General features: G+C 36.2%; 1 protein-coding gene across 3 annotated transcripts in view; it reads left to right on the top strand.

The window, feature by feature from the left end:
- CARS2 (cysteinyl-tRNA synthetase 2, mitochondrial) overlaps window positions 1-14,132 on the top strand; it is a 71,658-nt gene that overhangs the window by 31,158 nt on the left and 26,368 nt on the right. For all 3 annotated transcript variants that reach the window (XM_043998689.1, XM_043998688.1, XM_043998687.1), the window contains 3 exons: window positions 49-178; window positions 4,100-4,233; window positions 8,539-8,603. In XM_043998689.1, coding sequence (XP_043854624.1) covers window positions 49-178; window positions 4,100-4,233; window positions 8,539-8,603 — 329 coding nt within the window. The remainder of the gene's footprint in view (window positions 1-48; window positions 179-4,099; window positions 4,234-8,538; window positions 8,604-14,132) is intronic.

Genomic DNA, 14,132 nt, shown 5'->3' with positions numbered 1-14,132 from the left:
GTATCTTAGTTAAAATTTTTTTCCCCTCTAAGTAATTTGTTGTTGCAGATGATTCTGATAAGCGCCATGCCAGTGATTTTGCTCTGTGGAAGGCAGCACAACCCCATGAAATTTTTTGGGCCTCTCCTTGGGGAAATGGAAGGCCAGGCTGGCACATTGAATGTTCTACAATCTCAAGGTCAGTTTTCTTTGATAACTTGCTTTATATATTTTTTTAATCTTGGCGAATGGAAAGTAAACAGTTCATGGTTTGGTCACCAGAGGGTGTTGATGTAAGCAGATTTAGACAAGGAAAAAATTTTAAGTTTGTGAGTGAATAAAAAGAAATGTTTGAATATATTCAACTATAGTAATTTTTTTTTTAATTTCAGTTGATAGTAGAAACAACTACCTTGGAGAATTCTGGTTTTCAAGTTTGATAGAAGTTATTTGCAGGCTTGCCTTAGTTTCCATCTTGTACATAACATTTATTAATATATTTATCTGTTTACTTGCCTTTAGACAATAATGTTCTTAAATATTTAGAAACAGAAGTTTTCTTAGAACAGGTCATATGATGAAGCTTCATCCTGACTATCAGAGACTAATGGAACTTTAGAGGAAAGTACAACATTTCTATGGTACACCCAGCCTATTGTTTGTATTCCTGGGGAAATCAATATTTAATCATCCCTGTTTTCTTTCAGTCAGCAGGCAGTGATTTAGACTCATGTTTGTGCAATTTAGTCCAAGTTTATGCTCCTCCCTAAATTCTAGTTTATTCATGCCTGGGAAACAATCTTTACTCAGTACATCATAAAATTGCTCTACCTTTTTAAGGAAAATCAACTCATAATATTTAAATTCAATTCAACAAACATTTTAAATGCCTACCATGTATATAGAGTGTACTGTGTTAGACACTTAGCTAAAAAAAGGTCCCTGTTGTCATGGAGCTTATAATCATGATTTAATATATCCTTTGTGACATTATTTTATACCTGTTAACTCTGTTTAATGTGTAGAAACATTTATTTTACCAAACTCTGAATTGTTAGCACTTTGAATATTATGAACTAATTTATTCTGAGGATGAATATTGCCTTAGAAGTGATTCTGAAGGGGCAGCTAGGTGGCGCAGTGGATAAAGCACCAGCCCTGGATTCAGGAGGACCCGAGTTCAAATCCAGCCTCAGACACTTGACACTTGCTAGCTGTGTGACCCTGGGCAAGTCACTTAACCCCCATTGCCCTGCAAAAAAAAAAAAAAAGTGATTCTGATAAATAAAATCGAAAAATTCTCAGTTCACTTCCGTTGAAATGAAGTGCAAATCAATTTAAATGAACCTGGATTTCTTTGTTGTAGTCAGCTCTCCCTTTTGGCTAATGGACTGATCTTCCCCTTTTAGAGTAATTTGTGTTTTGTTTTGTTTTGTTTTGCGGGGCAATGAGGGTTAAGTGACTTGCCCAGGGTCACACAGCTAGTAAGTGTCAAGTGTCTGAGTCCACATGTGAACTCAGGTCCTCCTCAATCCAGGGCCGGTGCTTTATCCACTGCGCCACCTAGCTGCCCCGATTTGTTGTTGTTTTATTGATTCTTCTTGACCCAGATACTGGAATGGTAGGCTATTTCCTTCTCTGGCTCATTTTACAGTTGAGGAAACTGAGGCAAACAGGATTAAGTGACTTGCCCAGGGTCACACAACTAGTCAGTGTCTGAGGCCAAATTTGAACTCGGGAAGATAAATAAGTCTTCCTGACTCCAGGCCCAGCACTTTATGCATTATGGTACCATCTACTTGCCCCTTTTTATAGTGATAGTTGTACATATATTTAATTTGAATAGTAGTATATAGTAATAATAATAGGTTCATCAGTGAAATAATTGGTGTAAACCTTTTAAATATTTCTCAGTAACACTCCTGAAGAAGAGAGGCAAATACCACATCTGTTCTAAAGAACAGAAGGAATATTAGGTCAGCAAAATGTTAATTGGCCTTTTGAAATATACTCTTGGTGCCACAATCACCATTCCTTGTGCATGTGAGCTGATTTTCTACTGTGGTTGATTAAACTGGAAGAGTAAGAAGACCCAGGTTTTTACTTTTAACTTTGCTGTTTAACTGATATGTGAATTTATATTGAGTTGTGCAACTTCAGAGGGAATTCTGAGGGACACAATGATAAGGGGTAGTAAAGAATTAAGCTAATAGGATATACACTTAGGAAATTCTTACAAGTACATTTCATAGGGCAGCTAGGTGGTGCAGTGGATAGAGCACCGGCCCTGGCTTCAGGAGGACCTGAGTTCAGATGTGTCCTCAGACACTTAACATTTACTAGCTGTGTGACCCTAGGCAAGTCACAACCCCAATTGCCTAACCCCCCCCCCCCAAAAAAAACAACCACATTTCATTTCGAAGATCACCACTGTATTAATATACCATTTAGGGACCTGCAAAATCTTCTCCTGATGGCTTTGTATTGAGTTACTTGTAGCACAATTAGCTTTTAATTGAGGTCTTCCAAATGTAAAAGTAAGTTTTGTTCTGGAGAAATGTTGCTTTTTGCTCCCATCAAACTGGTTTACTCAGTGCCCTCTGAAAAATGCCTTCTGCTTTCCTCCCCCTTTTTTTGTTATTAATGTCATTTGGCCTAATGGTAATGTCTTGCTTCATCTTCTCTACTTATGGATATTAAGGGTTCCTAACTTGAGATTCCACTGACTCCTTGGAGGGGAGGGGCTTGTATGGAGGGAAAATTACATCTTTATTTTTATTTACTTCTAACCAAAATTTAGCTTTTCCTTCAATTATTTATTTTTTTAAAAAGACATAGACACACATATTCTAAGAAGGGTTCCTTAAGCTTTGCCAGACTGCCTGAGGGAGTCTATGACACAAAAAAGGTTGAGGACCCCATAACCTATTCAAATGTTGCCCAGTACCTATAGCAAGTTCTTTCTCTGTAAAACATTTTCTGACCATCCCCAAACAGGTGATTTCTTCTTCCTGTGAATTCCTGTAGCAGTTACTTTCTGAATAATTCATCTGGTTACTAGTCATATGCCAACTTTTCTCACTGTATTGAACTGATGCTTAAAATTTTTTAAAATTTAAGTGTTAATGTATATCTTTTCTCAACTTGAAGCACTTTGATGGCAGAAATACTTACCTTTGTATTGCTTTTAGTGCCTACTATGGTACCTTGCATTTAGTAGGTACTCAGTTTTCATATTATGACCAAGGCTATAGGATGTAAAAAAAGAGCTGATCTAGATAATAGTGTGATGCTGTGGTTCAGTCATGTCAAACTCCTCATGATTATGAACCATATTGTCCATGGGATTTTCTTGGCAAAGATTCTGTAGTAGCTTGCCATTTCCATCTCTGGGTGGATTAAGGCAAATAGGTTAATTTGCTTTCCCAGAGTTACAGAGTTCCCAGAGTAAGTGTCTGAGGCCAGATTTGAACTCAGGTCATCCTGACTCCAGTCACACCTAGGACTAAACTACATCATATTTTGGATTTAAATTAAAATTCTTTAAGCACCTGTCAAAAAGTCAGCAGGTTTCAAATTAATTTAGTATTAAATAATTTATTTTGGTAGGCATGCCTAGTATTAGACTTTCTTAATAATGAAAATGTCACTAAATAAATGGGAGTAGCATGAATCTGTTAACTTGGTTTACATGGTATGACTGAAGTCCTGAGCCAACCAAGAAAATCAGTCTCATTACTTTGTTTGTATGTATTAACTTCTTTCAGGTCAGAACAATTGACTGTGCAGCGGGTGGTGGTGGTTGTTTTTTGTAAAATGTCATTTCTTGATTTCTAGGCTCAAAGAAAGATTAAGACTATTCACTGAAAGGTGCAAATGTAGAGCATTAAAACTAGGTTAAAATACCACTCTCCATTCGAATTCAGTTTAAATTTTTTTTTTAACATATGGGAAATGCATTAGAAATAAACAAATGTTCAGTGGTTTGATGAGAAATTTGTGTTTCATTTTAGTAATTTTCTTTTTGCATATTATGTAGGGGATTGGGATAGTGAACACTTGACATTCTGGAAAAAAGTTGCAGAGTAAGTATATTAAAGCAGTTGAATATGTTTTCCAGCTTAGTGTTTGGAAGCCAATTGGATATCCATACAGGTGGGATTGATTTAGCTTTTCCACATCATGAAAACGAAATTGCACAGTGTGAGGTATATCACCAATGCAAGCAGTGGGGAAACTATTTTCTCCATTCAGGTAAGTGGCATTTTTAATTAGTTTTATTTATTGTGCAAGAATTCAGCCTTTACTGATATGATAGTGCTATATTTGAAAGGAAGTATATCAAATGAACAAATATATGTATGTAGTATGACTTCAGTCAATTGTCATCTATTTGGAATCTGTTTATTTTCTGAATTTCTATTATCTGTTGGAAACTTGATGTTTTTTGTGTGGAGCAGGGTTTGTTTGAAATGGATTAACCTGTAAATAGCAGTTGTTTCTGTTCTGGCCAGAAATCCTGAGGGTCTTTGCTCTTCCAGTTTGATTTTTTTTTAAATATTTCTAATTTTTTAAAAAATTATTTTGGGGGTAGGCAAACAAGGTCATCTTCTTACCTAGCCATAAATCATTGAATGGGCATTGCCTAGACAAGCTGGGACCTGGGAAAGATCTTAGCTTAAAAGACCAAGGTCTCCCACTGCATCTGGGGTCATCTCCATTGTGAACAAACAAAGCAAAAAAAAAAAAAAATCAAGTTTCCAACAGATAATAGAAATTCAGAAAATAAACAGATTCCAAATAGATGACAAAATGTTCCTAATTTTTTCTCTTGACTAAAACTATTTGGACAACAGTTTTAGCCTTTGAATATAATAATATCTTTACCTGACCTGTTTTCTTTACTTTTAACACTGCTTTTTATCTCATTGTACATAAATCATAATTTTTTAAAAAACCACTTCCTCAGAAGTCAAGTTATTTAACATGTATCTGAGATCCTGAACAATAGTATAATTGGACTTGTTTGTAGTCAAGAGGAAGCTATGGTAAGAGCCTGATAGATGATACATGTGGCAATAAAAGATATTATGATTTTGAGAAGCATATAAGAATAGGGTGCACTGAAGGAATTTAAGGCATAGGATAAAATAGCTCCATGAGGTAAGAAAGAATACAGAATACTCTAGAAGATGGCAATTTCATTTAGGTCTGTAGGAAAATAAGCTGCCCTATTGTAAAATGTGATTGGCATCTTTGTACTGCATAAGATAATGTGTACTGCTTAAATTTTACTAAAATATAAGTAAAATATATAATAGCAATAACAACTCACATTTGCATAGTTCTTTTTAATGTGATTTCTTCCTAGCCATCCGGAGGGAAGAAGGTAGTGTGAGTATTATGGAAACTGAAGCTCAGAAAGGCTAAATGACTTGCCCATCATCACACATAATAAGTGTCAGAGCTTGGACTTAAACTTCGGTTTCTCTTACTGCAAGTTGCATTGTATCACACTGTTTTACTAGATCCTGTGTGCTTGTGACAGTATTTTCTTTGTATTTATGTGTGTGGTCCACCAGGGACTATGAATACCAAGAATTAGGTTTCATTGTATCCTTCTTCACATTGTCTAATGCACTATGTATCTTTTCCTGTGGAATAGGAAACACTAGCCAGATGGCTTTGGAGGCTCCTTTCAATTTTGAAATGATTTGATTCTATGAAAATGTATGAAAAAGTCTCTGAAGCGCCAAGTCATTGTTTGGTATATATTCTGTATAGCACCTAATACTCCCTGCTTACTCAGTAAATATCAAGCAGCTAATTTCTTTATATTTTCACATTCCTCACAGCTTTAAATTTTACCCTTAAAATTTTTTTTTACCCTTTAAAAATTTAACCTTTCAATAATGTTTTCAAAATATCTCCTTTTAAGAAAATCGTCTGTTTATGAAGAACATCAAAATGGCTTTGCTGCTGTGGTTGTGAAATGTTGGTTTGGGTGTTGGGTGTATCCAATCTGTCACAACTTTTCCCTTGTTACAACTAAAGAGGATCCAGGATATAGTTGCTACATTCCTGACAGTGTTGTTTGCTACATTGATTTTTCTCTGAAAAGAAATAAAAAGGAAGAGAAACTTCAATAGATGAAGGAAGTAGCCTACTCATTTATTGGTAGAAATTTGTGAAATTACTTCTTAAGGGACATTATGCATATTTTACAAGATAATTCCAAAAGACTCATGATGAAAAATGCTCTCCACATCCAGAGAAAGAACTGATGTAGTGTGGATGTAGATTGAAGTATGCTGTTTTCACATTTTTTTGTGTGTAGTTCTTTTCTTTTGTCCTGATTTTTCTTTTACAACATAACTAATATGGAAATATATTTTACAAGATTGCACATACATAACCCATATCAAATTGCTTACCATCTTAGGGAGGGAGTAGTGAGGGAGGGAGGGAGATAATTTAGAACTCAAAATTTTTAAAAAATGAATGTTAAAAATTATTTTTACATGTAATTGGAAAAAATAAAGTCTTATTTTAAAAAAAAACCTTTGTAATTCGGAAACTATTGAAGGCCTTAGGCTTACTTCATTTTGAAAGACTTGGTTCTCTTGACCATTCCTGAAAAATAGAGTCCTAAATGTCCTAGCAAAATGCATTGGTTATAATTAGTACACTTCCATTGGCATGCCTCTATTCCTAAGAATAAGTAGAAGGTAACACTCATACTGATTGTCTTTGGTTCCTTTAAACCTCATCCACTAACTAACTAGTCAGTCTTAGCCAACTCTATGGGTTGATATGAAAGCATCAAGTGAATGTCTAGAAACAACAAATAGATACAGATTTTAAAATCTTGTGAGAGAAACAATTGATTTATTTTTTCTGGTTACTAAGTAGACATCTTCCTTTTTATATTACCTTAGCTTCTTCAGTAAAACAATAGAGAATCGTTGATTCTTCCTAGTGAAAAAAATTGAATTAGAGAAATTTAAAAGTCAGATAAATCTGGAGATGCTGCCAAACTTGTTTATTAATGTAAACTTATCTGATGACCACATGACTCATTCCAGGTAATATCACTTTTCAGACATTCTATTATGTAAACAGTTCTCAGAAAACATTTGTGTTCTAAAAGTGTTTTTAAGCAGATTAGGAAAAAATCTCTTTAGGAAAAGGAAATCCCTTCATTAGGAACAAATATTTCTAGGATACTTTTTGAGAGTTTTACTGCTTAGAAAAAATGTCAAAGCTTTTAGAAGAGCTCGAGTTCATTCTGTGTGTGTGTGTGTGTATAAACGTGTGTTTGTTTTTAAGAAAAAAATTCTTTAGTAAGCTAATCTTTTCTCTCACATATACATGACAAAAATATGTGAAGTAATTCCTGAAGGATTCAGTGAATTTGTCAAATCTTTTTTTTGTTGTTTTTGTTTTTGTTTTTTTGCGGGGCAATGGGGGTTAAGTGACTTGCCTAGGGTCACACAGCTAGTAAGTGTCAAGTGTCTGAGGCCGGATTTGAACTCAGGTACTCCTGAATCCAGGGCCAGTGCTTTATCCACTGCGCCACCTAGCCGCCCCCGTCAAATCTTATTTAATCTGGGAAAGAGAAGATTTGAGGATATGATAGCTGTCTTCAAATATTTCAAGGGCTACTATGTGGAAGAGCAATTAGACTTTATCTTGCATAGTTCCAGAGGACAGGACTAAAATCAGTAGGAGGAGGTTATAGGGATGAAGAATTTTCTCAGAGTAGCCAAGAATTTCTAACAGTTAAACAAATAAATCTTTACCAGAGTGAGACAGGGCTGCCTTCTACTGCTATCCCCGGAAATAGAGTCTAAGCATAAGTGGGATGATAACTATTGGTAAGGTATGTTGTAGAGGAGACTCATATATCATGGGGAAGGTGAACTAGAGAACTGAATCAAGTTCATTCCAACTATAATGATTTTATATATAATAAATCAGAAAAGTCTAAATCTTTTCTGTTCAGTTTTATAGCTCTCTTTTTCATGTGCTTAAACTCATTGGGGGGCAGCTAGGCGGCACAGTGGATAAAGCACCGGCCCTGGATTCAGGAAGACCTGAGTTCAAATTTGGCCTCAGACACTTGACATTAGCTGTGTGACCCTGGGCAAGTCACTTAACCCCCATTGTCCTGCCCCCCCCCCAAAAAAAAAACCCAACTTGTTGGAATATAATGCTTAAGTTATTAAATTCACTGCTAGTTTCTTTATTTGTGAAAATTAGTAAGATATTATTATCCATTTGCTTGGTCTATGAAGTAGGTATTTCTAAATTGTGGGAAAAGAAGCAAATAGTATATTAATGAGAAAGTTGGACTAACCGGTCTCTGAGTCCTTTTTAGCTCTAGATCTGTGATTTCTATTATCTATATTTAGTGTTATATTTAGCCCTGATTGAGCCAGAGGTGCTTCTGTGCTAATGGAGAATGAATTGTCTAATGCTTGTGGTTACTTATTCTTATAGGATAGCTAGTTTTTTTATGTTTCAAAAACAACTAAATTGATCTTGTTTTTCTTTCAGGGCATTTGCATGTTAAAGGGAAAGAAAAAATGTCAAAATCATTAAAAAACTACATTACAATTAAGGTAACATACTATAAAACTTTACAAAATGAATGACAAATTCTTAAATTGGTTCTAAAATGTATGTGCATTGTATGTGATATAACTGATTCTTTGGCTTCTAATAATCTCTTCCATGGTACTAAACATGGTTTTCCGTCTAACATATATCACTTTTCTTTGTCTTAGAACCATAACTTTGCGTTTTTTATGCTAGTTACTTCTACTTCAGCATTTTCTCTGCTTCATATTAACCCATAGACTGTTTCCTTTGTTTCTTTTCCCCATACTCTTGTTTTATATCTTTTTTAATATTGCCATTTCATACTTTTTTTGGTTTGTTTTTGACCTGGACCTGTGATTTTATAGGGTTCATCAATTTGTAAGGAGGAAACTCCCTTTACCAAAACTAAGGAACAACTCTTCTGTAGCTTATCTCTCTCTCTCTCTCTCTCTCTCTCTCTCTCTCTCTCTCTCTCTCTCTCCCTCTCTCTCTCTTTTTTTTTTTTAAGTGAGGTAATTGGGGTTAAGTGACTTGCCCAGGGTCACACAGCTAGTTAAGTGTTAAGTGTCTGAGGCTGGATTTGAACTCAGGTACTCCTGACTCCAGGGCTGGTGCTCTATCCACTGCACCACCTAGCTGCCCCTGTAGCTTATCTCTTAGTGAGTTGCTTGGGGCACTGAGACTTGTCCACGATCACACAACCAGACAGGATGTCTTGGGGGGGGGCAATGGGGGTTAAGTGACTTGCCCAGGGTCACACAGCTAGTAAGTGTCAAGTGTCTGAGTCTGGATTTGAACTCAGGACCCCCTGAATCCAGGGCTGATGCTCTATCCACTGTGCCACCTAGTTGCCCCCAGGATGTCTTTTAAATCATACTTTCAAAGTTCCTACCCTTCTATCTTTGAGAAAAATCTGTTTGTCCTTTAACTGTTCTGTCTCTTACCAGGGATAGTCTGCTAATCCACTCTCTTTTATCTTTTGGTGAGCTCCGTGGTTGCTTGACTCTTTTACTTGCCTGACATATCTTATAATGCTTACATACACATATCATCCTACTATGTAATGGTGAATCAAAGGGAGAAAGTACACAGTGAGATTCAAAAACATATAATTGGAAAAAATGTTTTTTAATGTTTTGACAGATATAATCCTTTGATTCTGAGTTTGCATAACCAAATAAACTTAATTGCAAATTAGGGAACAAGTATGGATGGAAAATGTCCACATTCTAGGCATTTCCCCTGTCTCCCCAATGTAATTCCTGCCATTGAAAGGCACCAGCCCCAGATCAATTGAAAGTAAAACCCTGGGGGCAGCTAGATGGCGCAGTGGTTAAAGCACAGGCCCTGGATTCAGGAGGACCTGAGTTCAAATCCGGCCTCAGACACTTGACACTTACTAGCTGTGTGACCATGGGCAAGTCACTTAACCCCCATTGCCTAAAAAAAAAAAGTAAAACCCTAGAAATATTTTTAGCTTATTAGGAGTTCAATAAATCTTTGCTGATTTAAAATGAAGGCATCTCTTTTTGGTTATTTGTTAGAATTAAGTTTTCTTTCCTAATCTTAAATATTCAACATCTTCAGAGGAAATTTAGCAAATTTGTTAACTCTTTCCATAAAACCTCTTGGTTTCCCTGTTTCAGTGACTTCAGTGAAGCAGCATATAATGTTCTTCTAAAATCTAATTCTGATAACTCTTTTTGGTATGGAAGGGACCCCAGTTTCTTGAAGGCTTTGCCCTTGAAGCTCAGTCTGATAGGTTTTACTGAGCTCAAAAAACTGGCAGAGGACAACTGTCATAATAGAATCAGCCTAGTGAAATGCTCATTCCTAACAGGTTGGCTACTAGGGAACAAGTTGGGGATGGGGATATAGCATCTCATGGAACACAGCAGCATTGTACTCTTGTGTTGGTGAAAGTGGTTCTACAGTGACAAAATCATGCCTTTTAATCTATGAAAATAAACATGGAATATCCTAGTTGCAGGTTAATCACAGGGTCATAGCTTTAAAGCTGAGAGAGACCTAGAGGCTACCCGTTGTAACTCTCCTTTTAAGATAAGGAAACAAGAATGAGTGATTAGGGGATTTACCCAGGGTTATACCAGTGATGCAGCAGAAAGGACATTGGGAGGTCGCTCCTTTGACTACAAAGACAGTGTTTTCTCTATGTTCCATGCCGCTTCTTGGTATGAATGTATGAAAGATATTTAGGAAGCACTTATTATAAACCAGGCACCTTACTAAGTGATTAGGAAACAGAAACATACAAAAGTGAGGCAGTAGGAGATAACACATAGAGAAGAATGGCGTTTTGGTCTGGGAAGAGTCACAGGGACAGTGAGTGGAGTAATAGGGCATTTTAATTGTCTGGCCCATTCTAGAAATAGTGGTAGTGTTAATTTGATTACTGTCCTCAGAGCAGGCAGTAGTAAGGAGATGGTGGTAGCATGGGGCCCAAGTGAGGCATAGTTGGGTCTTCACAGGAGAACAGAATCAAAGATTTATAGCTGGGAAGTTAAACTCAGCACAAAGAAAAGATGAACAAAAACCAATAGAAGCCCGAGGTCCAGAGAAATCAAGGGACACTCCCCAAATACAGATAGTTAGTAGCAGAACTAAAAGACAAGCCCAGGTTCTCCAACTCCCAAATCCAAAGTTCTCTTCAATGAACCGTATAAATAACCTGTCTCTTTTAAGTAGATCTCCATCTTTAACTTACAAATGTCTTTATGCTTCTATAACTGAAACACATGGTTCATTCTTTCATAAGGGTTCATTACTGTCTCTCTGCTAAGCAATGCCAGATCAGTCATGCCACCTAAGTTTTCCTTTAGTCTTGGCTCTTAAGGGAACTCAATAGCCACCCATCTGGAAGCATGCCCCTTCTCCCCACCTCCATCCCCTCCAAAAAATTCATTGTGAGAAAATTTTAAGAGCAAGAATCCCATATGGCTTACCATATCAGAAATTGTGTTCAGATACATGTGGTATCATCAGATTCTGTGTTTGTAGTACTTGTGATTATTATTAGCTTTGACATATTGAAATATGGCTCAAGAAATATTAGAGAAACTGAGCTTTATATTTTTATAACTTTTTTGAGCTATATATTTTTAAAAAGACACAAGATGTATTGAGCTATATCAGATTTTTCATCTGCTTAGACAAATTCCTCCATTCAGGTTTGGAAGTGATGTCTCTTGAAGTATTTATGATATCATTCAGGAAGTTATATAAAAAGGTGGTGGCCCCATCATATATTGAGAACAAGGGATTACAAAAAAAGGATGAGCCAAGTACAAACCCATGGAATGTTTTTTTTTAAAAAAACATAAAACAAAAACTAACCACCTAGAAAGAAGACTTCTAGTGAGTTAGGTAGATTCTCCTTGGAAGATTTATGGGAGGACATAGATAGGAAATGTGCAGGGCCTAAAGGCATCATTTGGAGGGAAGGCTTATATTAGTGACATCAGAGATCCTTTGACGAAATGTATTTGGGCCTAAATTTACTGAATAGTTAACAGCATGAAAGACAGAGTTTACAGAAAATGTGTCAGTCTACTAACAAAGAAGAGTTGCATTATTTTGAAGAATTCTATAAGTCAGAATGCACATCAAAGTTAGTGTCAGTCCTTATGCATGTATGTTTTAGTGCTTTATTCATCTATTGGCTTTTTAAATGGGCTAACGATGATATATAGGCTTGAGTGGAAAAATAGGAACTAGGATGTGTCTGTAGTAGCTTAATTTTGCTACTTTGTTGCTACCCTCTCAAAATCATATTCCATCTTTGACTTAGAGTCAGAGTTTTTCTCATAGTCTTAGGTTTTCTTCTCTATTCATAATCTATCACTTGATTTTTGGAGGGTTGGAGAGAGGAAAAGAGAAGGGAAAAGAGGCAAAGGAAGGTCACATAAAAGAAGGTGGAAGTAGGAGAAATGCTTAAAGAGTTGGGAGCACCTTTTGAGTAGGGGAAAAAAACAAACCTTCAGTTGAAAAACCAATAAAATCTCCTTGTCCTTCCTTTCCCTCAAATCCCCCCACCCTAATTACAGATTAAGGTTGAATCAAATCAAATATTCCTAAATATCATTTAGAATATGGCCACCTTTATGAATTAGTAGTTCTCCCATTTATGTAGTTTTGACCAACTGATATATTATTCCATCTGTGAAGCATCAAGGATATAACTGGATATGTTCTGGTTTTAATTGTAGATCAGTGGTTATACTAGAATTTTACTGAAGTTTATATTCAGTTGTATAAGATGAGAGAGCAACATGCAAGTTCATAAGAAAAGATTTTAGGGTTTAGGAGATACCTGGTTCATCCCTTCATTTTGCTTTTGAGTAAACTTAGACCTATATATATATATATATATATCTTCTGTGTACATAGCTCTTTGCATGTTTTCTTCCCTATTAGAATGGAGTTTCTTGAAGAAAGACTTTGTTTCTTTGGTTTTTGTGTTCCCAGCACTTAGTACAGTGACTTGTTTTTCATAAGTCACTAAATTTAAGCCTACCAATTTCTAGTCCAACATTTTTTCACTATGCCCCATCGCCTATGACTACAAACATGGGTAACTATTCTGAGGAAATTTTTATAATTGATTTTTAAATTGTTGGTCTTCAGATGATTATTTCTTCTTTTTTTTTCCTCTTCCATTTTCCCAAATCCTTTATGTCTGAAATGTAGAGCAGAGAGACATTTTGCTAGGGATAAGGTTGGCCACTAATATATACTTTATAGTTTGGGGCAGCATTCAAGGAGCAAGAATCTATTGGCTCAACTGCTAGGATGATTGAGTCAGTATTGGGAGACATTTCTTTTTTTCTTTTTTTTCTCGGGGCAAATGAGTGTTAAGTGATTTGCCCAGGGTCACACAGCTAGTGAGTGTCAAGTGTTTTAAGACCAGATTTGAACTCAGGTCCTCCTCAATCCAGGACAGGTGCTTTATCCACTGTGCCACCTAGCTGCCCCAGAGATATTTCCTTTTAGGTGTATGTACTTAGAGTAGAAAATTAAAGCAAGATAACAGACAGTACAAGATATATTCATCCTCAAAGTTGTCTGCATCTGCTGTGGAGAGTGAACTAACTTCCTCTTTAGCCCTGGAGATTCCCTTCTCTTAACTCTACATTGTTTTTAAAAATATGTGTCAAGCTAGATTCAAGTAAGTAATTTAATTTGCTTTAGTAGTGGTTGTGGCATCGTAGAGGGACCTAGTAGGTATGAAGGGCTGGAGAAGAAGATCTGTTATGTAATTCTGGGGGAAGGAGGGGGATGTATAGATTGCATAAGAACTTCATTTTTAGAAGTAAGATTTTGAATGTTTCAGAACCTGAAGGAAGAACTTTGGAGAATGGTACTTTCTACCATCTCCAAATGAAATGCATTAGTAACCGGTAGACAGGCATCATTGTTCAGTGAATAGCTAGCCTTGGAGTCAGAAAGAGCCTAGGTTCAAGTCTTGCTTCTGACATAATTAGCTGTGTGGACCCAGGTAAATCCCTCAAATCCTCAGGATCCTGGGCAAC

The sequence above is a fragment of the Dromiciops gliroides genome, chromosome 3 (assembly GCF_019393635.1).
Source record: "Dromiciops gliroides isolate mDroGli1 chromosome 3, mDroGli1.pri, whole genome shotgun sequence".
Lineage (NCBI taxonomy): Eukaryota > Metazoa > Chordata > Mammalia > Microbiotheria > Microbiotheriidae > Dromiciops > Dromiciops gliroides.
Note: the sequence above shows the minus strand (reverse complement) of the source record. Positions and strands in the feature narration are given on the sequence as shown.